This window comes from Carcharhinus amblyrhynchos, chromosome 6 (assembly GCF_965287045.1).
Source record: "Carcharhinus amblyrhynchos chromosome 6, sCarAmb.v2.hapA, whole genome shotgun sequence".
Classification (NCBI taxonomy): Eukaryota; Metazoa; Chordata; class Chondrichthyes; order Carcharhiniformes; family Carcharhinidae; genus Carcharhinus; species Carcharhinus amblyrhynchos.
The window spans coordinates 99,603,452-99,631,375 of record NC_137329.1 but is presented as its reverse complement, the minus strand read 5'-3'; the positions used below and the strand labels follow the sequence as shown (position 1 = coordinate 99,631,375).

At 41.9% G+C, this 27,924-nt stretch overlaps 1 protein-coding gene across 1 annotated transcript; it reads right to left on the bottom strand.

Moving 5' to 3' along the window:
* Nucleotides 1-5,988: 5,988 nt before the first annotated feature.
* Nucleotides 5,989-24,748, bottom strand: LOC145344527 (uncharacterized). The gene is made up of 6 exons (XM_080191712.1): nt 24,696-24,748; nt 24,580-24,607; nt 18,783-18,919; nt 16,738-16,827; nt 10,583-10,720; nt 5,989-6,782 (listed from the first exon to the last, which is right to left on the bottom strand). Exons 3-6 carry the CDS (start codon nt 18,913-18,915, stop codon nt 6,616-6,618), a joined length of 528 nt encoding a protein of 175 aa, XP_080047838.1. The 5' UTR covers nt 18,916-18,919; nt 24,580-24,607; nt 24,696-24,748; the 3' UTR covers nt 5,989-6,615.
* Nucleotides 24,749-27,924: the final 3,176 nt, after the last annotated feature.

The following is a 27,924-nucleotide window of genomic DNA, read 5'->3' as shown; positions in this document are numbered from 1 at the left end:
ATCCTTTTGAAATTCCAGAGTGGATTCAATTAAGTATGTGGGTACATGAAATCTTTTGATTTAAACTGTACAGCAATCAATATTGTCAGCCAATTATTTTTAGAATACAAGATAAAAATATTTCATGATGACCATCTAACATAATACTAGTTTCTATAAATATCCTTTCTGCTGACCACCAACATTTCCACTGAGATGAAGTACTGGCCATAATTTTCAGATCAGGTTTTCATTACACGCAGTAATTAGATAAATGGTTTAACCAACTACCTTCCTGACCTAGAGTTAGCATTAAAAAAGCGATTTAAAAGATATTACATTGGTCAGGAAATATAGCAATGCTGACTGATTCTGCTTCAGTGATAGTTAGACATGGTGCATGTTTTGGTAGAATATATCTTAACAGCTGAAGTGACTTTAAATACATTGTTAGACATACAGACACTAGCTTTAGATGAAAGGACCAAGTGTAATGTATCCAAATACACTGACAATACAAAGCTGTGAGATGGTCACAGCCGTAGAAACATAGAAACTAGAATAGGAGTAGGCCATTTGGCCCTTTGAGCCTGCTTCACCATTAATTTTGATCATGGCTAATCATCAATATCAATATCCTTATCCCCACTTTCCCACCCTCCCTCCTCTCCACTCCGCCCTCTTACTTCCCTTGATCCCTTTGGCCCCAAGAGCTATACCTAATTTCTTCTTGAAATCGCACAATGTTTTGGCCTCAAATACGTTCTGTGGTAGCCAATTCCACATACCACTCTCTGGGTGAAAATATTCTCCTCACCTCAGTCCTAAAAAAGGTTTATCCCTTATCCCCCGACAATGATCCCTAGCCCTGGACGCCTCCTCCATCAAGAACTTTCTTTCTGAATCTACCCTGTATCTGCAAAGAGATATAGATAGTTCAAACAAGTGGGCAAGGTAGTAGCAGATGGACTACAATGTGGGAAATTTTAGGTTATTCACTTTAGAAAGCCTAGAGGACAGAAGGACCATTTGGCCCATGGAATCTGCACTGACAATAATCCTACCTCGGCTCTATCCCTGTAACCCTACATATTTACCCCGCTAATTCCTTTTACCTATGCATCCCAGGATACTAAGGGGCAGTTTAGCATAGCCAATGCATCTAACTAGCACATCTTTCAGAATGTGGGAGGAAACCGGACTACCCAGAGGGGAATCCACGCAGACGTGGGGAGAATGTGCAAACTCCACACAGACAGTTACCCAAGCTGGGAATCGAACCCAGGTCCCTGGAGCTGTGAAGCAGCAGTGCTAACCACTGTGCTACCATGCCACCCTTCAGTGGCACCTCTTCATCTTTTGTTTTGTTGTTAATGCTGGTGAAAATATCTAAATATAACAAATGGGAAGAATAAAAAGAACTTTCTTAAAACAATAAGAAATGTTGTTTGGAGAAATTTGTGTTTCTTTGTCAAGGAATCACAGAACGCTTACATGCCATGTACTGCAAGCAGCTGGTGAAACAAATGGGATCTCAGCCTTTATTGCAAGGGGGTTGAAGTATACTTATAGGGAAGTTGTTCTACTAATGTTCATGCCATAGCTGGGGCTCAATTTTACATTCCCTGTGACCAATGCGTTTGAAGATAGGGAGCACAAGAAGTCCAACAGAAGGCCTTTCCCCTACCTACCCAGCTAGCCACAACCTGTGTAAATCCTTTCAGAGGTGGGCAAGGTGTTGGGTGGCCATCCACCTTTAGGCCTATTGAGGCCCCTAAGTAGCCAACTGTAGGTCACTTAATGACCTCGTCCTACCATCAGAGGTATTTTGCCTACAGCAGGGGAGACTCCGGCCATGTAGGAAGCCCAGCAGCTGGTCTCAGTCAAGGGAGGCCCTCCTTTTACAGTCCCCTAGGCTCATTGGTGGCAACCCTGAAAGACCCTCATGGGTCCATCTTTTACTCTCCCCCACCCCCCAGCTTCTTGAACCTAACTCCATCCCCCAACCCCAACCACCCCCGACCTGATCCTAGTCTTCCCTGGTTCCTCAGCGTGGTGGCATTGCTGGAACAACAGACAAAAGAACAAAGACCAAAACAGCACAGGAAACAGGCCCTTCGGCCCAACAAGCCCACGCTGCCATTTTAACATTGTAAGTGCCGTCTTCTACCTATGACCTTTGTCTACACCTATTGGACTCCACAATAAAGGAACCATAACCAGATGACCTGCTTGCCTTTTGACTGACTGGAGAATCTAAAACTTGAGGACATAATCTTAGGAAAAGGAAATGGTAGTTTCAGTCATTTCCATTGGAGAAATGTCTTTATTTTCATTCAGAGGGTCTTGCACCTCCAGATGGATGCTCAGTAATTCAGGAAAGAGGCTGATAATTCTTCTAGATGCAAAGGGATGTAGGGTTAATGTGGGAAGGTGAAGTTAAGGTTGAAGAGTAGCCATGACCTTGCTGTGAATGGAGATGCAGGCCCGGATAGCAGAATGACTCACCCACATCTCCTCGTTTTTCTGTTCATTATTTTATAGTGGAACAGCTTGCGTGGTCACTCCAGGGAGCGTGAAGGGTTGACCACGTGTTATGGACTGGATCACAAGCGGTACGAGTTAATTTTGCATGACTTTGTTTTCCTAGCTATGGAATCTGCTACCTAGCTCATTAAAGTCAAAACAATTATTGAAAAGGTATGCAGCAGAACAATTAGCACACTTGGAAAAATAGTGTGACAAATTTCCATAAATGGATTAAAATTGACAAGTTAATTTTTAAAGTAATGGATATAATGGGAGGATTTTAATTAGCTGAGATGAGCACCAAAGGCAAAGTAATTAAAAATTAATAATCTGAAAACTGCATTATTAAAAGGTACAAGAACTAATTGGTCAGCGAATTTAAATTAAGTAAGCGTAAAAGCTGAATGCAGTTCCTATAGGGTTATAAACTCAATCAATAATGAATGCAATGAGTTGTGGGTGATTAGTCCCTGGCAGCCTCTTCCGAGACTGAAGCATTAACAATAAATGATTAATTAGTAAACACCAAAATATTGTCACATTGCCCTGGATTGAGCCAATAATATGGGTCTACTTTGGAGCAAAGACTTACGTTTGTGTTGTTTTCCTTCCTGCACTAGGCAGATTTTGGGAGTAGCTTGAGGTGAGCCTTCTTGACAGGTTTCAAGCCCGGCATGGTGACACAGTGATTAGCACTACTGCTTCACAGCGCTAGGGACCCAGGTTCAATTCCAGCCTCAGATGACTGTCTGTGTGGAGTTTGCATGTTGTCTGCATGGGTTTCCTCCAGGTGCTTTGGTTTCCTCCTACAGTCCAAAGATGTACATGTTAAGTTAATTGGTCATACTAAATTGCCTGTTAGTGTCCCAAGTTGTGTAGGTAAAGTGGATTAAGGTTACAGGGATTGGGTAGGCAGAAAGTGTGTGAACCCCGGTGAAATGCTGTGTCAGTGCAGACTCAATGGTCTCCACCTGCACTGTAGGGATTCTATGATTTCCACCTGTTCCCAAAGCAAATCTTTTCCTGGAACTGGTTGCTAGCCTGTCATGAGAGACTTATAGCTTGAGGGGCGCCATTCCACATCAAAGTATGGCTGACCAGAAGTCTCTCCCACTCTTATCACTTGCCGTTGGTGTGTGTTAGAAGGATTTTGTATGTTAACCTGCTGGCCACATTATGAATGCTTTCATGTCCTGCAGTGGGACTCAAAACCAGAGCATCTGTCTCAGAGACAGGGACGCTACCTACTGTATGACTAGATCTGGGTGGCACAGTAGCATAGTGGTTAGCACTGCTGCTTTACAGCGCCAGGGTCCTGGGTTCGATTCCTGGCTCGGGTCACTGTCTGTGTGGAGTTTGCACATTCTCCTTGTGTCTGCATGGGTTTCCTCCAGGTACTCCAATTTCCTCCCACAGTCCAAAGATGTGTGGATTAGGTTGATTGGCCATGATAAGAAATTGCCCCTTAGCGTCCAGGGATGCCTAGGTTAGAGGAATTAGTGGATATAATATGTAGGGATATGGGGGTAGGACCTGGGTGGGATTGTGTTTGGTGCAGACTCGATGGGCTGAAGGGCCTCTTTCTGCACTGTAGGGTGCTCTGATCTCCTCTTTGATTTGAATTGAATTGGTTTGATTTATCATTGTCACATGTGTTGGCATACAGTGAAAAATATTGTTTTTTGCACACTATACAGATAAAACATACCGTTCATAGATTACGTAAGGGAGAAGGAAAGAAAAAGGTGCAGAATATAATGTTACAGTCATACTTAGGGTATAACAAAAGATCAACGTAATGTAAGGTAGGTTCAAGAGTCATTCAAGAATCTGGTGGCAGCTGGGAAAATGCTGCTGTTGAGTTGGTTGCTACGTGACCTCAGACTTTTGTATTTTTTTCTTGAAGGTGGAAGAGAATATGTCCAGGATGTGTGGTGTCCTTGATTATGCTGGCTGCTTTTCCAAGGCAGTGGGAAGTGTAGACAGAGTCAAAGAAAGGGAGGTTGGTTTGCGTGATGGACTGGGCTACGACCACAACCCTTGTAGTTTCTTGCGGTCTCGGTTAGAGCAGGAGCTGTAACAAGCTGTGATACATCCGGAAAGGATGCACCTATGATGCATCTGTAAAAATAGATTTGTACAGTGCCTTTTAAGACCTCAGGATGTCATAAACCATTTTGAGATGTAGGTGATATTGTGATGGAATTGTGCAGCTAATTTGTGCATAGCTAAATCAACAAACAATAATGAAATAAATTGCTAGACCATCCATTTTAGGTTGTTAAATCTTGTTAGGACTTTGGTAGAATCTCTTGCTCTCTGAATAGAGCTGGAAGACCTTTTATGTTCATTTGAGAGGGTTTTTGGGGCCTCGGTTTATTCCAACAGTGTGGCAGGCCTCAGTACTGTACTGAAGTGCTACCTAAATTACGTGCTCAATTCTATAGCCAGGGACTTGAACCCGCAACCTTCTAACCCTTCTGATCAATTTTTAAAAATAACTCAGCTATAGACATCTCTTGAATTCATAGAGAAATTCGCTATCTGGAAGAACAATTTGCCAAAATATAGCCATAACAACTCAGATTAATATCACTCATCATTGTGCTGTACAGACAGGGGAAGGAAATCATTTTGAAATTAATGAAATAGCTAAAAGGCAGAAAGAATTGCATGTTGGGCTGCAGTTGGACAGGTGAGGAAAGTGACCAAAAAGATTTTTGAGTAAAATTTTAAAGATATAGAGAGACTTGGAGAGTTAGTGGAAAAGTGATGGTGAGGTTGAGCTGGATATCATCAGAATACACATGGAAACAGCCTCCTTGCATTGGATGACACTGAGGGGCAGGATAATATGTACTTAAAGAAGGGGAATGAATGGGCTCTGAATAGATCACTGGAGGACTTGAGAGAAGAGAGGCCATTGAAAGTGATGCACTAGCTACATTCAGACAGGTGGTAGTTGAACCATATGAGGCCAATCTCAAAAAACTGGACAATGTAGGAGAGCTAATGGAACCGTGGTCTGTCATTTTGAACTTTGCTGAGTATTTGTGAAGGATAAGGAGGGTTATGCCTCATGGACACCGTTACAAGGAATGTAATTTGGGACTTTGGCCAGACCTAGATTAATGCTGAAGCGATTTACATATTGAAAAATGAGCCAACAATATGCTGAAGCTCTCTGGTGAGGCTGTTCATACACTAAGCAGAGAAAATGGAGATGGTGGGGACTATACCAACATATCAGTTAAAGGTTGCTCTCAAATGAACTTAACCCATTGAATATGCCATGATAAATTCTTGAACTCGGACATTGTGGAGTATCTTATTTTATGCTGATGAGTAAAGGATAAAAATTCTAAAAAATACTGTGGTTACAGGGCATAAAATTTAATTAGCGGACTCATTCCCACTTCTTAACAGAAACATAAAGATATCGGCTTTTGAAACAAATTGAACAATTGTGTATTGATGAAGTATTTTTATAATGGACATTTTAATGCCAAACTAAATTAATGTGATTGCTCACATCTTGACAGATTTGTCATGAATAGAAATAAGCCACTGTAGAACTGTGCAACATAATACAGCAATGAAGACATTTTCTGCAACACCACTAACTTGAAAAAGAAAGGCAAAACAACTTCAATTTGAGTTATGTTCAATGACTGAGCAAGCTCATATTAATGAAGTGCATGTCATCGCTCTCTCAGCAACTGGAACAAGACGATAGTTTTGAATTTAACGGACTCCCATAAAGCAAAGTTGACTGCCATGCAAGCATTGTGACTCAAAGCTTTTTGCAGATTTGTGTTATAATTCAAATCGGAACTTCTTAAATGGTCAATTTAGCCGATTTCCGGTTCATTAGATAAGTGAATACAATAAATCATCGAAGTAGTTGCATCACTGTGTTGTTATTCACAAATGTTTCTCGTAGGGCTCCGTATTCTGAAACAAATAAATAAGAATGCCAGCATGACGGTGTTGCTGGGGTTCAGGTCATTCTTCCTGGCTTGTGATGGTTTTTGATTTCATTGGCATCTGTGAAAGATTAATTGTAAACTTTTACATCAACGATGCCCTTCCGTCACTTTCTTCTGATCATGGGCTTTGGGTGTTATGAAGAGGAGATATTCCGACTATGCTACTGCCATTCAACCCTTTTGAGACGTTGAAATGGTTCATCATGAGAATCTTGATTTCTTTGATATTTTTCTCTTCCGAAGTGACTCTGGTCGAAATGTAATCGAGCTGGTTCTCCATTCGCACTGGGTGAACAAGGATATTTTGGCTATTAAGTATTTTTTTCAAGGATGTATCAGTTCGACTTACATTACATGAAATCCAACAAGTTCCTCAAAGCACCTGTATTACTGTGTTTAATTCTCATTTAATGTGAGAAGATGTTTTGGAGTAATCTACTAATCCGTCTGTACTTTGGGCATTTCACATCGCAAACTTAGACAAGGGTGAATAAATTTATGGTCTCTAACTCTAAAATGAGTGCAAGGATTTCATTCAAAGTTGTGATGTGGAGATACCAGCATTGGACTTGGGGGGTTGGGGAGGTACAGTAAGAAGTCTCACGACACCAGGTTAAAGTCCAACAGGTTTATTTGGAATTACGAGTTTTCGGAGCGCTGCTCCTTCATCAGATGAGTCCAAAGTTGAAATGAGATCCACACTCAATTCAGAGCAGTCAGTAGACCCAACTTAAAAAAAAAGCATCCTGACCAATTTAGCAGTGGCAGCCTATTACTGTCGAGACCAAGCATAAACCTCTGCACTCGTGAATTAGTCATTGCTATGACTGTAAAACAGGCAGAACAAGGTTAAATATAGACCTCATTATCATTCATTTCACAAACAACTAAGAAATTGTGAAATTATTCAGGCAACCTTAGCAGTATCTTCTACTGATTATACCTTTGCAGATTCTGCACCATCTATATATTACTAACAAAAAGGTCTTGTGGCATAGTGGGTAGCATCTTAGCCTTTGAGCCTGAAACTCTGGATTTTAAGTCTCACCCCAGAGCTTGAAGGCCAAGGAAGCTGCATTAATAACACAGCCAACAGGTTGACAGCCAACTTGCAATCCCACCAGCCAATGGCAGGTGAGAAGAGCAGGAGAGAATGCTGGCCAGCTTTGTGATGGAAAGGAAGGTGGAGCCTCTGCCATTACTATCCATAGCTCCCACAACATGCATATAGAAGTTCACGTTGCCACAGCAATGCAGTCCTCCTGAGTGAACTGAAACATGCCACTACCATATCAGACTGATTGCTCTCACACTATCAGTAATCTCCAACACAAGACTACAACTTTGGATAATTCCTTTTCATAATAATGTCTTAGACATGATGCATGATAAACAAGATAATGACATTAGGAATTGGCTAGATGGCATGCAAGTCATTTTAACAAAACGTTTGTTGTTATCAGCAGACATCCTGTGGCCTAGTTTTTGCCATAAGGCAGAGACAGGGTTTATAAGCACAGCAGCGTTATTTGTTATTTTATTGCTGCATTGACTAAACAGCATTGGGACTATCCCAGAAACATGCAAAAACTAGGAAGAGTGCCAGTGGCCTGATAGTATTCTGATGGGTATCGACATCTAGCAGAATTTTGAAGCTGTGTGCTATAAGCTGGAAACATCGGGAGGAGCCAACAACAGTTCTGGAAAAACTAGAAAGAGGCCAAAGGGGATGTCTTAGGAACACTAGGATAAATAAACATTGGGATTTGGCATCAGGAAGAATACAGGCATTTGGGAGTATTGGGAAAGAAGTTTTCAGAATTTGAAAGTACCTCATGTTGCAGGAGGGGAGGGCTTCAGGTTCCTGGAACGCTGGGACCAGTTCAACATGAGGGAGAACTTGCTCAAGGCTGGTGAGTTGCATCTGAAGAGAGCTGAGATCAATGGTCTCACAGGCAGCTTAACTGGAGCTGCGGGGTAGGGTTTAACTTCATTGGCTCATAATGGGAACTGAGGTGAGATGTTAAAAAGTAGAAAAAGCGGAACAAAGGACTGGGAGAGACAGAAGAAATATTACAAAATTAGGCAGGATCATAAGAAACACAAAAGCTAGATTTGCATGTATGCCAATGCACCAGGGGTGATTAATGAGCTGTTAGTGAGGTGACTGAGCTTCATGCCCTGAGACTCAGGTGGGCAGGTGATATTTTGATAATAACAGACCAAAATCAAAGAAAAAGAGAAGTTTGGATGTTTAATATTCCTGAGAAGATGGGGAAGGAAAAAGAAATAAAGTAGACTTCAAAGGGCATCAACAATCTGGTGGATTGGGTGGACCATAGGAGATGATATTCAACATGGAAGCATGAGCAGAGGCAAAATAAACTGAAAGGTACAATTTTAAAGAGGGTTCAAGGACAGAGATGGAGGGATGCTGTTGTACAGAAATCTTTGAAGGTTAAAGGACTTGTACTTTATTAACTGCTTTGTTAATTTGTGATACCCTGCTACTCTCTACACATCTTGGCACATTAAAGGGCAATTTTAGCATGGCCAATCCACATTACTTGCATATATTTGGAGTGTGAGAAAAATCAGAGCACCTGGAGGAAATCCACACAGACACAGGGAGAACGCACAAGTTCTATACTAATAGTCACCAAGGCTGGAATTGAACATGGGTCCCTGGCACTCTGAGGTAGCAGTGATAACCACTGTGCCATCATGCCACCCACTAGAATAGCTCCCTCATGCGCTGTACTATCTTTTGATTCTGTGATTGCAACCCAGGATGGGTCTCAGGATCTGAAGGTCGGAGGGAGGTCTGGGGATTGGGGTTTAGGTGACAGCAGGACTTAGCAGAAATTTTGTGGTATTGAGAGGCCAGAGTTTGAGAGCAGCATTCGGAATTGCAATGACCTGGTGGTTTTGAAAGGAACATGGTTGGTAAAATAATCTCAAATTTAAACCAAACTGGATTAAAATATGAATTGGACCTAAAACTGAATTTTAAAAATTGCCCCTTAATGTCAGGGGGATTAGAAGGCTAAATATTTGGAGTTACAGTGATAGGACAGGACCTGGGTGGGATTGTTTCAGTGCAGGCTCAATAAGCCAAATGGCCTCCTTCTGCATTGTATATTCTATGATTCTATAAATGTGTAAGAAGCAACTGTGAAACAATAGAGAGTAAGGGGCATCAGTATCTGCCTCATATAAAAGGCATGATTTGAATATACACCACTGGCATAAAGTAATAGTTAATAATTAATATTTAATCATAGCACTCAATTAAGAAATTGACTACTCAATTTAAGATCAACTTGTTTTGAAGAAAATTCACTCAAATAAATGTCAAGATGACAGCCAAATGGGTACAAGTAGATCAGAAATCTGTTCCAACATCAGTAAGATAGATTTACAAAAGTCATTTCTATTGGCACATCATTTAATAAATCAACTCTATTCCAAAATTGTAAACAGGAAGATGGCAAGATGCTCACCGAGCCAGCTACTCAGCCAGCTACACAGTCAGAGGCAAGCAAGCACAAGTTAAAGCCCCGTGGCCAGTGAGGTCAGGAAGGAACTTTTAGGATGAAAGCAAAAAATTGTGGATGCTGAAATCTGAAACTAAAACAGAAGATGCTGGAAAATCTCAGCAGGTCTGACAGCATTCGCTCTGAAGAAGGACATCCAGACTCTATTCTCTCTCCACAGATGCTGTCAGACCTATTGAGCTTTTAGGGAACTTTTAAGGCTTGTCGCCCAGCAGATATGGAGCACTCTGACATTAATGAGGAAGAACTGACAGCACGTTTCCAACTATCCGGCATTTTCCCAGGGTCCTGAAATAGGCAGTTCAGCTCACTTAGGTACCTAAACCAAGGCCTCATGAAGTCACTGAGACCTTAGCGTCACTTCAGAACTCAACTGGACAGGACTTGCGAATATGAATGCTTCATCTTCGTATCAACTGGTGGTCTGGTGCAGAAGTACCTTATCTTATTTCTTGTGTGAGGCCAGAAGGAGCTTAAAAGAGTAACTGACACCTCTGAGAAGGTAGACCCAAAATTTGTAATACTCACCGATAAAAAAGATAGCAAGTGCAGCAAGTACAAAGCTGACCAGCAGAAGTACTACTACTGCAGTAAGTAATAATATTTTCTTTAAACGCCGGATGCACAATGCAGGGTCAGTTTCGGTGGGTTTCATTGCAGCTGGGTCTGGAATGAAATGAGATCACATTTTATTGAAACTAAAATATTAATTCAGAATTGATACTATTGCAAAATTGTGGTTTCAGCCCTCCCTTTAAAATGTATTTTTCTTGTTCATTGTGACTCCAGTATCCCTTACTGTTTGATTATGAGGAAGGCAAAAGCCTATACAACTGTTCATCCTGTAGGACAATAGCCTGAAATTATTTTAACCTTTAATTATCTCTTCTAACATGAGAAAGGACCTGGTTTGAACTGCCTTTATAAACAGTGCACTATCAGGAATTGAAATGAAAGTCACCAATGATTGCTCTCCCTTCCCTTTCGAAGGAAAGATGTAACAGTTTTGGGCGCCGCACCTGCGCAAGGATATTTTGGCCTTGGAGGGAGTGCAGAGGAGGTTTACTAGGCTGATACCGGAGTTGAGGGGGTTGAGCGATGAGGAGAGGCTGAATAAACTAGGCTTGTACTCGTTAGAGTTTAGAAGAATGAGGGGAGATCTCATTGAGACGTATAAAATGATGAATGGGATGGATAGGATAGAGGTGGAGAGACTCCTCCCGCTCAGAAAAGACAGTAGGACTAGGGGGCACAGCCTCAAGATAAAGGGGAGGCGGTTTAGAATGGAGTTGAGGAGGAACTTCTTCACTCAAAGGGTGGTGAATCTCTGGAATTCTCTGCCCGTTGAAGTGGTGGAGGCTGCCTCGCTAAATATTTTTAAGAAGCGGGTTGATGGGTTCTTGATAAGAGAGGGGATTAAGGGTTATGGGGAGAGGGCGGGAAAGTGGAACTGAGCCACGACAGATCAGCCATGATCTTATTGAATGGCGGGGCAGGCTCGAAGGGCTAGATGGCCTACTCCTGCTCCTATTTCTTATGTTCTTATGTTCTTATGTGATTTAACCTGAGGGTCACCACACCTCAGGTGAGGGGCAAAGTTGCAAAAGCAGGACCCCTGTGAATAACCAGTTGCAGGAATTGAACCCACACTGTTGGCACACTCTGCATCACAAATCAGCTGTTCAGCCAACTGAGCTAATCAACCTCCATGTCAGGAATGAACACATGTAAACTAACTGAGATCAACCTGTGTTTTGACAGCCTGTATGTATGCAAATTGCTGCTATTGTACTAACCAGACTTATCAGGAAAGCTTTCAATCTTTCAGTGTTTAATGTATGCCAGGAAAGTCACCCAAATACTAGTTATGTCATCCTTGTCACATTTTATTAGCACCCAAATTAATTTTAGTAATTAATGTTAAGGAATCTGCCTCTCTATGTTGGAGGTTATGGACGTGTAAGATGGCAGTAATGAATCGTAGAATCCTACAGTGCAGAAGGAGGCCAGAGTCTGCACCAACAACAATCCCAACAGGCCTATCCCCTTAACTCCATGCGTTTACCATAGCTAGTCACCCTGATACTAAGGGGCAATTCACCCTGGCCAATCCACCTAACATGCACATCTTTAGACTGTAGGAGGAAACCCACACAAACACAGGGAGAATGTGCAAACTCCACTCAGGAATTGAACCTAGATCCCTGATGTTGTGAGGCAGCAGTGCTAACCACTGCACCACCATGCTGCCTCTTCAGCTATTATTTTATATACTGTCTGGTTTTTGTCTCCAATGTCATCAATGATCTGCCACTGCCCATTTTCTGCCATAAAATTCCATTTAAAACTATTATTTAAGCAATTGCAGTCCTTAAGAACATATGACAACAGAGAAAGCAGATCTATTAACCCACTATTATCCTTTCAGCAAACGAAACGAAATTCAGATCACGATAGATTTTTCTTAAAGAGTTGAGTAATTAGTAAAATGTATAAGAGGATACAATTGTGTCAGTTATATTTGACAAAGTTATGCAAAAGGACAAAAGTGAAACATTTTTAATTGGGAATTTTACTAGACTGAGAAATTATTTTTTTTAGAGAATTTGGACTGGAAACAGTTAGTTGAAAGTAACCTGATGTCAGAGCAAAGGAAGGCAATGGGGATGGTTAGGGTAAAGACATTTCCACATAGGAAAATAGTGGGATTGGCCAAATCAAGATCTCCCTGACAATTTGCAAAGGATAAGAAAAGACAAGGCAGAAAAGGGAGACCTATGTCCAGACACTGGTTGAGAGAATTTTCTGCTGTGCTCGCCCCAAGACTGGAAAATCCTGCCCAAGGTCAGTGCACATTTGCATGATCTTGTCTTGCCCACTATGATTCCCAAAGCAGGCAGTAAAGGAAAATTCCTCTGCAGAAGTTTAATATAATAGAAAGTCTCAAAGAGTCATAGAGGTTCACAGCATGGAAACAGCCCCCTTGGCCCAGTTTGTCCTTGCTGCCCAGTTTTTAACCACTAAACTAGTCCCACATTTGGCTCATATCCTTCTATACCTATCCTACCCACATAACTGTCAAAATGCTTTTTAAAAGACAAAATTATACCCACCTCTACTACTGCCTCTGGCAGCTCATTCCAAACACTCACCACTCTCTGAGTGAAAAGATTGTCCCTGTGTGTAGGGATGAAATTAAAAGAAAAACTAGGAAAGCAAAGAGTGGGCATGAGAAAAATACTGGCAAGTAAAATTAATGAAATCCAAAGATGTGTCATAAGAATACAAAAAGCAAGAGGATGACCAAGGGAAATGTAGGGCCTATTAAGGACCAAGAAAGTAACCATGTGTCAAGGGAGATGATGTTGGGAAGTTTCTCAATGAATACTTTGCAGCTGTCTTCACAGAAGGGGGATGGGGAGCGGGTGATTCTGACCTTGTGTTTATTACAAAGTGTGTGAAATATTGGATAGGCTAAACATTGTAATAGAGGAAGTATTGCATGGTTTGGCATCTTTGAAAGTAGATATATTGTCATGTCCGGATGAAATATACACAGATTGTTAAAAGAAAGCAAGAAAGGAAATGATGGAGACTCTTATCAGCATATATCAATCCTCCCCGGCTACAGAAGTGATGCTGGAGGATTGGAAGGAAGCCAATGTTGTCCTGTTGCTTAAAAAAGAAGAGATAATCCAAGTATTTATAGGACAGTTAGCTTAACTTTGGTTTTGCGCAATCTACTAGCATAAATTCTGAGGGACAGTTTAAACCTTGATTAAGCTATGTATGCATTCATAAATAAGGTACAATCAACATGAATTTGTTAGGGAAAGGTCATGTCTGACTAACTTGATTGAATTTTTTGAGAAGGTAACAAGTACAGTTAACAAATATGGATTTTAGCATGGGGTATTGATGGGGTCCCACTTGGAAAACTAATAAAAGAAAGTAAAAGCCCTTTGGGTCCAAGGAATAGTGGCAAATTGGATCCAAAATTGACTCATTGGCTTGACGTGAAGAGTAATAGTTGATTGAAGTCTGTTACCAGTGAGGCTCTGCAGGGTTCAGTACTTGGTTCCTTGTTTTTGTAGTTTATATTAATCATTTTGACTCAATTGCAGGGGACATGATAAAGATGTGTGCAGATGATACAAAGATTGGTCATGTGATTGACAATGAAGAGGATAACTTCAGACTGCAGGTCAGTTGGGCAGAACATTACAAACTGGAATTCAATCCAGGGAAGTGTGAGATAATGTATTTTGGGAGATGCAACAAGGCAACAGAATCCATGGTAAAAGGAAGAATACTGAATAGCGGGGCGGAACAAAAGGACTTTGGAATGGATGTCCACAAATCCTTGAAAGTAGCACCACAAGATAAGGTGGTTAAGAAGGCAGAAGGCATGCTTTCCTTTTTTAGTTGAGATGAAGAATTTAAAAACAGGGAGGTCATGCTAGAACTATGTACAAAATTACTGAGGCCATAGCTTGAGTATTGTATACAGCTCTGGTCACCATATTACAGGACATAATGTGATTGCATTGATGAAAGTGCAGTGGACATTTATGAGGATGTTGCCAGGATTGGAAAGATTGACTGTGGGGTGGTATGTGTGTTGGGGGTGGGGGGGGGGGGGGGGGGGCGGGGGCGGTGGTGTTGTTGCCCTTGGAACAGTAGAAGCTAAGGGTTGACTTAATTGAGATGCGTAAGATTATGAGGAACCTAGATAGAGTAAACAGGAGCAACCTATTTACCTTAGCAGAAGGGTCAAAAAGCAGAGTATTAGAAATAATTGTAGGAGGATTAGAGGGGAGATGAAGAAACCTCTTTCAGTCAGAGATAGATAAGAATCTCAAACTTATTGCCTGAAAGGTTATTAGAGGCAGAAACTCTGTAGTAGAGCATCTAACTACATTTAAAAAGTATTTAGTTGTCTACATAAAAGAGCTGTGACCTACAGAGCAAGTGCAGGAAGGTGGGATTAGACTGGGTAACTTCAACAGGAAGGGATGAAGGCTGAAGGTTGTCTTTATGTGCTGCCAATTTTCTCTGCTTTCTATGGATCCTGAACGTAATTGAATGAAAATTCCAGGTTGCAAAGGTAATGCTACAATAACCTTTACCGTCCTACACTTGTCTGGTTGCTTGAGACAGTTGACGTTCCCATTGATTCCATAAAACTGGAACCTTTCATGTTGCATTAAATATTTAATCATCTGTGAACATACGTGTCCTTTCAACCTTCAGCCCTTTACTTAACCAGATATTTGTCCAGTTCTTTTTAAAATAGATAATCACACAGCATTAACTATTTTAGATAGCAATCTGTGAGGATAAGCTTTTCCTAGCTCAGGTTCCGTCATTATTGCACTTATATGATGTAATGTAGTAATACCATTCAAATAAAAGAACCTGTTTACGTCTATATCCTGCATGTGTTTCAACGTTTTTAAAACATGAATTGTGATCCCTTCAGCCTCTTATGAAGTTAATGCAGAAAAGGAGGACAGAGGGGAGGCATTAGAGTGTTTCAGGAGGAGAAGGGTTGCATTTGAGGGGATATTTTATAAGGTGAGGGAAAGCAGGAGGTTGAAGTATGTTAAGAGGGTAGACTTGCAGGCATGTAAAACAATCAGGCAGTACAATTGGGATTAAAATATTGGGATTAATTTTACACTGCTAGCAGGGATTCTTGCCTGTGAGAAGCCAATATTAACATCAATGTTTTTGACTTTGCAACCATTCGATGGTTAGAAAATTGTGACAATGTGTATCTGAATTACAGAATGTGCTTAAACTGGCAAAAGTCTCCACTTCCGTCAAATCACTCCTAAGGTTACATTTACCATCAAAGAGCTGACCCCTTAGTGAATGCATTGTGGACAACAAAATAGTTTAGCTATAGTACTTTAGCAATTGATGATTATCTACTTTACTTAAGGGCTATAAATACATCCTTGACTTTACCTGAAATTCATATTTTATGTCTGTTTGTAACTTTGCTAGTCTTTGCTTATTATTTTCTGCTAGGTTTCAATGGATCATACACCCTACAATAAATATTTAAGTCATACAGATGGGTGATGAACTGAAGCTATTTATTAGTTTCCAAGTGGGCTTACATTAGCACTGCAATGAAGTTACTGTGAAAATCATTATTACCACCAGAGAATGATGTTCTGAGTCTAATTAGGCATGCTGCCAGTGTTTGTAAAAACATTACTCCAGCTAGGTACGTAATAAAAATGCACTGTTTCATCTCTATGATCTTTCACCTTGTCAGTATAAATAAACGTACTGGATAAGTGTTACCTATAAAACAGTCAGAAAATACTCTTGATTCCCACAAATGAGGGACAGAACAGATTCCATACATCACCAGTGATCTAAAAGTGCAACCCACAAGTGTTACTTTTAAACAGACAGGTTTTGAAATATCTGCACAATAAAATGAACGCATTAATTCCATCTCGGAGTGGTTTTAGCTTCTGGCATGACGTTATTAAGATAATTTTGCTCGAGGAGGACAATGTGTACGTTCATGTTGGACCTGTATATTTGATTGTCTGCATAGGAAATAATTTCAATGACATGTGCAAAACCAGTATACAGAAGTTGCAGCTCTTTTTTAAAAAATTTAATCTCTATCTGCCCACTCTGAATTCTGCGTCTCATACCAGCTTCAGGCTCCTTCTTCCCATTATCTTTCAACAATCCCTTTGTGGGTGCTTCACTTTCTTCAGCCACACTGCCACATTCTGCTGAATCTAGGAGAGATTTACAGAGCAATAAGTTCACATAAATCAATGTGTTTAAATTACTGTGCCATTGGGTCACTTGAATCATTTCCAGCAAGCCATTACCAAAAGGAATATGTTAATTAATTAAATAATATATTTTTGTTGTTCCCTTATGTAAAGTATGGGATCTTTGGGCCAACAGGGTTTGAATTGAGATAGGAATGTCATTTCATTTATGGATTTTCAAGTTAAAACGTTTAGTAAGAATTCTAATATTTTATGCATCATGCTTGCTGGATGTATCAACGTGTCAAATGTTGCCAGTTGCCTTTCAGTATTGTTTTAAGTATACATGATAGAGAGACAATTGTATAAGGGATACACAGTATTACATGATAATGGATGAGACCAAAGCAAGATGTGTAGAAATGAGTCTCTACGGTGTGAAAGTGGTGACAGCCCCGGGAGGATAATGGTACCAATGAAAGTATCTTCAGAGGAAAGTTGAAGCATTTGTAAGCAAGTCGTAGCTTCTTTGAGGAAATGGTGTCAGGTCCATTACGGATCTTGAGTAGGATGTATTTCAGGGTGAGTGGTAGCAGAACTTGTAGTTTGATCATTGCTATGTCGGTGCAGGAAGTGGTTGTGCTTTGTGAAAGATAGCATAAGATTTGAGGGAAGCATGAAGGATTGATAACACAATTGGCTCTAACTAAGTGCACAGGGACATACCACATGCCAAACAAAATAGTTGCCGTTCCCTTATCATTTGAGGGAGGGAACAACTATGTTATTAACTCAAACAAAAATGCTGATTTATGTAGTGGGATCACATCTTGAAGTTAACAATTCTTATTGTTCCACGATTGCACAATCTTCAATAAACTTCAATTCCTTGCCCGTGTGACCTTCCTTTACCTAAACTCTGTTATATTGTAAGGTATCACGACAAGGAAGCCTTGAATCACAATAGTGATTTATTGAAGGAAAGGTAAAACTATATACAAACAAGCTCAATGCAGGTACAGAGCTGGTTCCACCAACTCCCAGTCTTACACTAAAGGTTCCCTCCCACCAGGACCTGCACCCTAACACCCAATAGATGCTGGTTCATGCACTTCCCCCTGGCAGGAGGGTCCCATTAGCCACCAACACCTGCCCCTAAAGGGCTCACGTTACCACAATCTTCCCCATTAAGTTCTTTTATACAATAAGTACAAAAACTCTTATGTACAGAGATATACAGTCAAAATAAAATTTGCAAGAGGGGCCATTTGGCAAAATTCACAAAGTCAGTCACTCTGGAGTCTTCCAGATTCTTGGGGAGAAGTGCAACTCTGCACCTGGGTTCTCTGAGCTAGGGGTAACTGAATCTTCAATAGCATTGGTGAATTAAGAGATTCTGATATTTAACTAGGACCGATGCTCTCTACCACCACCTCCTTTGATTGTCGAGATTCTTCCGAGAATACTAGATTCTGCTAGCACCAACTCAGCTGCTGACACACTGGACTCTATTTATGCACAGAAAGGTTCCGCAAAAAGCAAACGGATAATTGGTGGAATTTTCTAGCTGTTCCTGCCAGCAGGATCTTCTGGTCCCGTCAACAGCAACCCCTTGCCAAGAGATCCATGGCAACAGACAGTGGTGGGGGGATGGGGGGGATGCAGGTGCTGAAAATCCCACCCAATCTGTTTAATGATTTTGCTTGAGGGATATTAATTTCCCTGCTCTCCTTGAAATAGTGCTACGGAATCTTTTACACTCGCCTGAAAGGGCAAATGGGGGGACCTCTGTTGAATGCCTTATCTGAAAGGTAGCTTCTCTGACACTGCAGCACTCCTTCATAGTATCAGCCAGATTTATACTCAAACCTCTGAAGTGCGTTCTTCTGACTCAGAAGGGTGAGAGTGTTAACCACTGGGCTTACATCAGGTAGATGGAAAGTATTGTTAAGGTGTTATTTTGCCATAATACCTACTTGAAGATGGATCACAGGGGTTTTCACAAGTATCTGTCCTGTGCAGATTGTTTATCGAATCAACCACATAGAGTTTGCTTTCACCATCCAAGTCAAAAAGGGTTAAATCCTTCAAACCGTTCTGCATTTTCATTTGACTGAAAAACAAAGTTATGTGGCAATTTAAATTGTAAATCTGTACTAATTGGATACACAGGATTCGAATTCACAGGGGGGTTATTTTTAGACTATTCATGTACATACATTATAACGTTATTTCAATTAGAGAGAATAAGATTGAGTGAGGCTTTCAAGTCTCTTGGAAAATTAAAGTCATGGATATTCGGGGGGATTTTGCACTCCAATTTTGGGGGGGCAGGAGGCAGGATTGGTGGCAGGAACAGGAATCCAAAAACATGGTTCACACCGGCAGGATTTCCCATTCCAGTTGTCCCCGCCAATGATGTGACAGGAATCCCGTGCTCAACTTCAGGGGCTCCATTTGAATACTTTACCTTTAACTTTAGATACTATTTATATGCCCAATAGTCCTCTGCCCATTAGATTGTCCATTCACATTAGCGTAAGGGCAGTCAGACGTGTGTCATGACAGGTCTCCCACGCCGTGTATCTGATGAGCAGAACTCACCAGAGTACGGTGGCACAGTCGGGCGGCACAATGGTAGGACTGCTGCCTCACAGCGCCAGGGACCCAGGTTCAATTCCGGTTTCCGGTCACTGTCTGTGTGGAGTTCGCATTTTCTCCCCATGTCTGCATAAGCTTCCTCTGGTTGCTCTGGTTTCCTCCCACAGTCCAAAAGATGCATGGGTTAGGTTGATTGGCCATGCTAAATTGGCTCTATTGCCGGGGGATTAGCAGGGTAAATATGCGGAGTTATGGGAATAGGGCCAGGGTGGGATTGTGGCCTTTGCAGGCTCAGTGGTCCAAATGGCCTCCTTCTGCACTGTGGGGATTCTATGATTCTATAAAGAATAGTTCAGGCGAGTACTTAGCTCAGGGGGAAGAGGGTCCTGCCCAAATACTCGCCCCAGGAGTGAGGGATGATTCTATTTTTAGTTGTATCAGGGCACCCTTTTTAACCACAGTTGCTGGTGGGGTAGATGTCATTTGTCCTGCGCCTTCATTTTTTTTGGCTATGTGCCAAGCTAGCCTTTGGGGCTAGTGGTTTCCTCCCATCCAGACATACACTGACTTTTTTTGAGAAAATCCGACCTAATATATATGTATCAGCAAATCTTGAACTGAAATGTAAACGTAATGTTTTAAGCACCAATGGGAATTGTTCTCCATGCAGTGATACATGCAATATTCATTTGTGTGACATGGACATTGCCAACATTTATTGCCCATCCCTAGTTACCCTGGAACTGAGTGGCTTGCTAGACCATTTCAGAGGGCAGCTGAGAGTCAACCACATTGCTGTGGCTCTCAAGTCACATGTCAGCCAGACCAGATAAGGACAGTAGATTTCCCTCCCGAAAAGGATGTTAGTGAACCAGATGGGTTTTCCCAACAATCAACAGTGGTTTCATGATCATCAGTAGATTTTTAATTCCAGATTTTTTTTATTGAATTCAAATTCCACCATTTGCCATGATGGGATTCGAGCCCAGGTCCCCAGAACATTAGCTGAGTTCCTGGATTAATAGTCTAGCGACAATACCACTAGGCCATCACCTCCCCAGATTTTCCATCAACAATAGATAAAAAAAGAAGGAGCTCAATAAAAAGTAGCTAACAATCTCTGGGTTTGTACACAGGTGAAAGTTTTAGTGTAACTTCGTTACAGCTGTGCGGGAGGATTTAGAAAGGCAAAGTCAGAAAGATGCTTCTTTAGTAAATTTTATTTTTTTCTTCTTGATCCAAGCTATCCCGCCACCATCTCCCTATTTCTATCTTATCGAAAGCTGTGACGGTTGGATTCTCCAACCGGTTGTATCTGACGAATCAAAACCACAAGCTCAGAGCTTTGACTTTGTATAATTAATAGAAAATTGGATGCAGCAGACTTGCAATTTCCTAAGTTACACTCTTTGTGAGCCTTACTCCTCGCTGAGATCACCCTGTCAGGGAATCGAACCTATAATTCTTTAAACCATGAATCCATTTTCTTTAGAGATGGTTCTGGGAGGTGATCTGTTTCTAGCGTCAGTACAAATTTCCTTAAGAACATATGCTTAACTGGCATCTGAAAATAGATTTGAGCTAAAGTTACTTGATCTGGAATTTTTAAAAGGATTCATGTAATGCCTTTGCCATTTCCTGAACCTTTGTATTTCTCTTATCCTCACGTTGCCATGTACAGACTCCCTCTCACATTGGGCAGCACAGTGGCACAGTGGTTAGCACTGCTAACTCACAGCGCCAGGTTTAATTCCAACCTCGGGTCACTGTCTGTGTGGAGTTTGCATGTTCTCCTCGTGTCTGTATGTGCTTCCTGCAGCTTCCTCCCACAGTCTGAAAGATGGGCGGGTTAGGTTGATTGGCCATGCTAAATTGCCACTTTGTGTCAGGGGGATCAGCAGAGTAAATATGTGAGGTTATGGGGATTGGGCCTGGGTGGGAAATATGGTCAGTGTAGGCTCGATGGGCCAAATAGCCTCTTTCTGCATTGCAGAGATTCTATGATTTTATGGTATCTATAATGGACCTTTCTATGGTCATGATAGGAGCTGACAATGATTAATTCTAACTTCCTCATAATGCTTAAATCAGTACATTTTCTATGTTAGTTTTTTTTAATTCACTCTTGGGATGAGAACAACTCTGGCATTCATTGCCCACCCCTAATTGTCCTCAGGAAGATGGTGGTATGCTGCTTTCTTGAACTGTTACAGTTCAATGTAGTAGTGTAACTGGCAGTAGTTTACCAAATTGTGTTTTTTGACAATTATTAGAGGCTAGCGCAGTTTAATATTCCAGATGAATTAATGAATTGAATTTTAAGCTCCCAGGTGTTGTGGGTAGGATTTGAACTCATGTCTCTGGACATTAGCCCAGGTTTTGGGATTAGAATACTGTGTTACCATTCCCTTATAAGACCCCTGATAATTTTGTTAAAGCCCACTAGCTCAAAACAGAAAAAAAAATACAAATTTAATATTGAAGTGAGCTGTAAGGAGCTTGACTTTCTGAAGTTGTTCTTGAATTTAACCTCTCTTTCAGGGATGATAATCTTATGAAAACATGACAGCACATCTCTGTCCTGGAGGTTAATGATTTTATAATAAATTGAGAAGTAAATCAAACTCAGTTTTTTTTAAAACACAAGGCTGAAAGAGACCTGCTTCACTGCTATTAAATTAGATACTCAAAACCATCTAATTCAGTAATGGCTGACAGTGTGATATATTTTGTAGAATCCCTACAGTGCTGAAGGAGGCCATTCAGCCCATAGAATCTGCACCGACCACAATCCCACCCAGGCCCTATTTCTATAACCCCACATATTTACCCTGCTAATCCCTTGATACTAAGAGGCAATTTAGCACGGCCAATCAACCTAACCCGCACATCTTTGGACTGTGGGAAGAAACCAGAGCACCTGGAGGAAACCCACGCAAAGACAGGGAAAATTTGCAAACTCCCCACAGACAATGACCGAAGCCAGGAATCTGGCACTGTGAGGCAGCAGTGCTAATCATTCTGCCACTGTGCCGCCTCTTTAGTCCTATTCCCCGAGAATAATCCAATTATCCTTCCACCATAGAACCCAGCTCTAACTCTGTGCTTGGACACAACGCCTTGAGCTGGAATCAAAATGGGAAATGCTGGATAAACTCAGCAGGTCTGGCAGCACCTGTGGAGAGAGACAGAAGGTCCACATGACTTTTCTATAGACTTGAAGAGGGATAGCAGTGTAATGAACCAGATTGTTGGAGACGATGGTGGAGCTGGGGCAGAACAGAAGGTTGGGGGATAGGTCGTAGCTAAAGGGAGATTGACAAGGCAAAGAGGGCATTAATGGTGGCATTAAGGTAAAATAGCAGAATATGAAAATAGATGAACAAAGGTCAAGCCTCACTGAAAGCAAAACTAAAAAACAAAGACAGATGACCCTGTTGATGGCGTGGGGGTGGGGGTTGGTGGGGATGGGACAGGTGGGTGGTGGTTGTATTGGGACAAACCGAAGAAACAGTAAAACAAAATGGGGGTCAAGATCAAGAAGGTGGCATCATTGGAACAGCTGAATTTTACGCTAGGGATAGTGGACCTGCCCCCAATTCTGGTCAGCGCACTCATCCTGCAGCCATTTAATGACTGACTGGCCTTTAATTGTTTTGAGGTGGGACTTCTGGTCCCAAGTAATGAGAAGTTCAGGCACAGAGAGCTGCTCACCAATCAAAGACTAACAGCTCTCCAGTACTGGCAGCGCCACTGGGAGCAGTGGCCTCTGTTGGTATTGCAGCAAGGCCAGAAGGAAGGCATTGCTGCATGGGAACCAGGACTTTAGGTTAGTCTGCAGGTTTTGCTGGGGCCAGGTTGGTAGGAACCAATGAGGGAAGGGAGAAGTGAGGGCGAGGAAGGTGTGTGGGGGTGGAGGACTCACCTTGTGTGGGTCCTGTGATGGGCTGACATGGCCTGTTAAATGGGCACCAATGCCCCCCTTGTCCATCACCACTTGTGCAGTGAAAGCTTACCTATGGCAGCAGGATCCTAGAATCATAGAATCCCAACTGTGCAGAAAGAGGCCATTTGACCCATTGAGCCTGCACCGACAACAATCCCATCTATCTCTATAACCCCATGCATTTATGCTGCTTGTCATCTTGACACTAAGGGGCAATTTAGCATGGTCAGTCAACCTAACACGTACATCTTTGGACTGTAGGAGGAAACAGGAGAACCTGGAGGAAACATACACTGACACGGGGAGAATGTGCAAACTCCACACAGGCAGCGACCCGAGGCTGGAATTGAACCTGGGTCCCTGGCACTGTGAGGCAGCGGTGCTATCCACCATGCCACAGTGCCACCCAGAAGCCATTAAGGTAACCATTGATCACTTAATGGCCACAGCTGGTTTACAGGTGGGTCCAACTGCTATTCGCCACTGGTACAATTACGGTGGGACATGGACAGGTGGATAGACACGAGCACTGCACCAGGGCATTTTATTGCACCATCTCCAAACTCATTGCTGGGTGCCATTAAATCCAGCTACACACTTGCAATGCCCACAAAAGATCAACCACTGATTCAAAATAGTTTACTAAATTATCAACACGTAACATGCCTTGAGGTAATATCTGCTGTTCCAGCAGCCCCAACTGGGCCGTAAAAGCTTCACCATTTGTTTTCTGCTGAAATGAGAGTTTAGTTGACAGCTAAGCTCAACCTTCTCCCATTGGATTATTGCTGTTCTATCATGGATCTAGATTTGTGAACCGTGTAGAATCCCCACAGCAGTGAGAGATTTAATTAACTAACGACAGAAGTTGAACTTTATAGTGACATAAAGCTGAAAGTATTCGCTGATCAAATATTGAAATAAACTCACATGGAGGCTTTGGAGAATCATGGGTTTGGTAAATCTGTAAAAATACATACTATACTGCACTTAAGGCAAAATCAAATTTAAACAACAATTTTCAGGATGTCTGTCAGGACTTTTGCTCATTTTAAACTCTTGCTTCACTAATTAGTTTTCAGAGTAATCTGATATCAAATAGAAAATTAATGAACGGTTGCTGTTTTGTCTCCATTTGTTATGTGAAGGCATATAAAAACTCAGTGTCTCAATTATAGCAGTCACTACAACTCACACCACGGACACCAAAAATAAAATTGACTTACCAGGCTTTATGGTGAATCCAGTAAAATTCTGTGAGGCACAAATCAAACCAATGAGTTATTAGAGTTACTCAGAAAAATTACGAAATTGTGGAGATATTCGAATTTAAACAACATACTACTTGAGATTCCCTTTGCTGAAGGAGAACTTGCACCAGACCTGCTGTGCAATTCAGGCAAGCTACTCTCAACAGTCTAAATATAGACCTGACCACATTATGCACTCAGGTTTCCAAATTTTAAAATATCAAATCGACATGGGAATATCCACTGAGAATCATTTTTTGCAGCACCATGTCGCCGTACAATTTGTCTTAAGAAGTTTCTAAGTTAAAAAAAAGTTTATTTAATTGTCACAAGTAGGCTTACATTAACACTGCAATGAAGTTACTGTGAAAATCCCCTAGTCGCCACACTCCAGCCCCTGTTTGGATACACCGAGGGAGAACTTAGCATGGCCAATGCACCTAACCGGCACATTTTTGGACTGTGAGAGGAAATCGGAGCACCTGGAGGAAACCCACACAGACCCAGGGAGAATGTGCAAACAGACAGTGACCCAAGCTGGGAATCAAGTCCAGGTTCCTAGTGCGATGAGGCAGCAGTGCTAACCACTGTGTCACTGTGCTGCCCCAAAAGTTCAATTTTACATGAAATGAAAATTCATGATGTGATAGCAGCCAATGGCATCTTTGTGTATATGTATAGTCACATGCCCAGGAAAACTGTGAGCTGTATCTTTTTAACCAGAAGGCAATATTGATCTTTTAATCTTGTTTGCTGTTTCCAAAAGAATTCATGAATGGATCTTTAACCTGCAGTAACTAAGTTCTCCCCTGATTCTGATGTGGTTGCACAGTCAAACTAATGATTAATAATGTGTTTAAGAGGACCAAATCAACCCAGTCACAGAGATCACAAACTAGTTCTACAGCTAAATATTGTTTCATCACATTGAAAGATATGTAAATAAATTGAAATTAGTAATCTTTTTCATTCCAAAACTAGTTAAACTGGAGTGAAACTGCGCTTGCAAAAAATATCAGAGAGCTCTTTAACGATTGGATGGTACAGTGGCACAGTGGTTAACACTGCTGCTTCAGAGCACCAGGGATCCTGGTTCAGTTCCGGCCTTGGGTGACTGCTTGTGTGGAGTTTGCATGTTCTCCTCGTGTCTGTGTGGGTTTCCTCTGGTTTCCTCCTGTACTCCAAAGGTGTCAGGTTAGGTTGACTGGCCACGCTAAATTAATGTTAGTGTCAGGGAGATTAGCTGGGCAAATATGTGGGGGTAGGGCCTGGGTGGGATTGTTGCTGGTACAGACTTGATGGGCTGAATGGCCTCTTTCTGCACTGTAGTGATTCTATGATTCTAAAACAGCTTATAATTTGGTTTACTCATGTTGGAAAGAAAAATGCCCATTATCAAGATATCCAGCTGCTTAAAAATACCCCCTGGTCAACTGGGAGTCATACTGAACCAGCAGTAGTAGATGGTTAGAAAACTCCTCAGTACAGTATTTTGCTTTTTTGGATCGATGATTAAACCCTGAAAATGAGTATGAAATGCAAGTGCAAATAGCAGAAACCTATGTCTACATCAAGGCAGCCAAGCACATTTTAGCCCCAGTTCTCACAGTCTGAGAATTCCAGGAACCAAATGATAGTGTACAAGACCACTGACTCCTTCCTGCTCCACACATCACCATTTACTGCCTTCACAAGGTGGGAGGGTAGAGGCACCTGCATGGTACAAGAAGCACTTGGAGAAGGCAATGGTTGTTCAAGTGTTAGGGTGTGATTTGGGACAGTTTTTAGTATTTGTGTGAAGAGGTGAGTATTGGTGTGAATGAGGTGTGTGGAATGACGAAGAGGGGTGTTGCACTGGGGCCTTTTGGTTGGGTGCTGAAGGATATGATGGGGGGGGAGGAAATTATTGAAATAGAAAGGGTTACAAAAGGCTTTTGGCAGGTCTGATTGAAAGCCATGGAGAGATGAGTGCTGTAGAATCATTGAAGCGCTTCCTAAATTAAGTCCAGTTCCCTGGAGGTGATACAGTTGGCAATCTTCCTCTCATTCACCTCTACCCAGCCTGCTGGGTAGTTGCACTGGTGAAGCACGCACCACTCCTTTCTCTGACATCCTCCACCGTGACCTTCTGAAAATCCAGGAGTAACCCCCCAACTCATTACAGCCAACAGAATTCAACGCAAAATTAACAACCAGAACTCAACCTTGTTTTCAGAAGTTAATTCAGATTTTTAACGTTCCTGGATGATCCACTTTGAAGTTGCACTGCAGGTAGGCTGCAGGTAGGCTGCATGTTTTCTGGTATGATCAGACGGGGATGCCATCAGTTAGATTAAGATAAAGTCCGGATGTTAATATCACTTGGCCTTTGTGTTGGTGTTATGACAGCAGCTTGTCACCTTCCCTACCTGCCCTGTGTTAAAACCAAGGTGTAGAATTCAGGGACAATGTTTTGTATTCACTGGACAGATGGTGGGCAGAGAACTCACTACATCCACCCAACGGTTCCAAGAGGCGCAAACCACTTGATTTTGTCAAGCATCGATTAAAATCTGGGGAGAGCTAGCCACCAGAACTAAACATACTCCCATGTGGGCAGTTTGCCCAATAAGAAGGGGGATTCCTTCTCAGGCTAGGCTGCTGAAATGGGAGCGGCATGATGTCACTGTGGTTAGCACTGCTGCCTCACAGCGCTAGGGAACCAGGTTCGATTCCCAGCTTGGAACACTATATGGAGTCTGCACATTCTCCCATTGTCTGCGTGAGTTTCCTCTGGGTGCTCCGGTTTCCTCCCACAGTCTGAAAGATGTGCGGCTTAGGTGCATTGGCCACACTAAATTCTCCCTCAGTACCCAAACAGGCTCTGGAATGTGGCAACTAGGGGATTTTTACAGTAACTTCATTGTGCTGTTAATGCAAGGCTACTTGTGACACTAACAAATAAATTTAAAGTATATATATATCCAAATCCTGGGGAGACAAGTAGTCTCAGACCTCCAGCTTTGAAAGGCATTTGTTTTAACAGGTGAACAGCAGCAAGGAGGTCTTGTTCCTCAGTGCTTGATCCCAAGTCAAATAAGTATAAGTAAGTTTATTTATTTAGTCACAAGTAAGGCTTACATTAACACTGCAATGAAGTTACTGTGAAATTCCCCTAATCGCCACAATCCAGCACCTGCTCAGGTCAACCTAACCAGCGCATCTTTCAGAATGTGGGAGGAAACCGGAGCACCCAGAGGAAACCCATGCAGATATGGGGAGAACATGCAAACTGCACACAGCCAGTGACCCAAGCTGGGAATCAAACCTGGGGCGATGGCA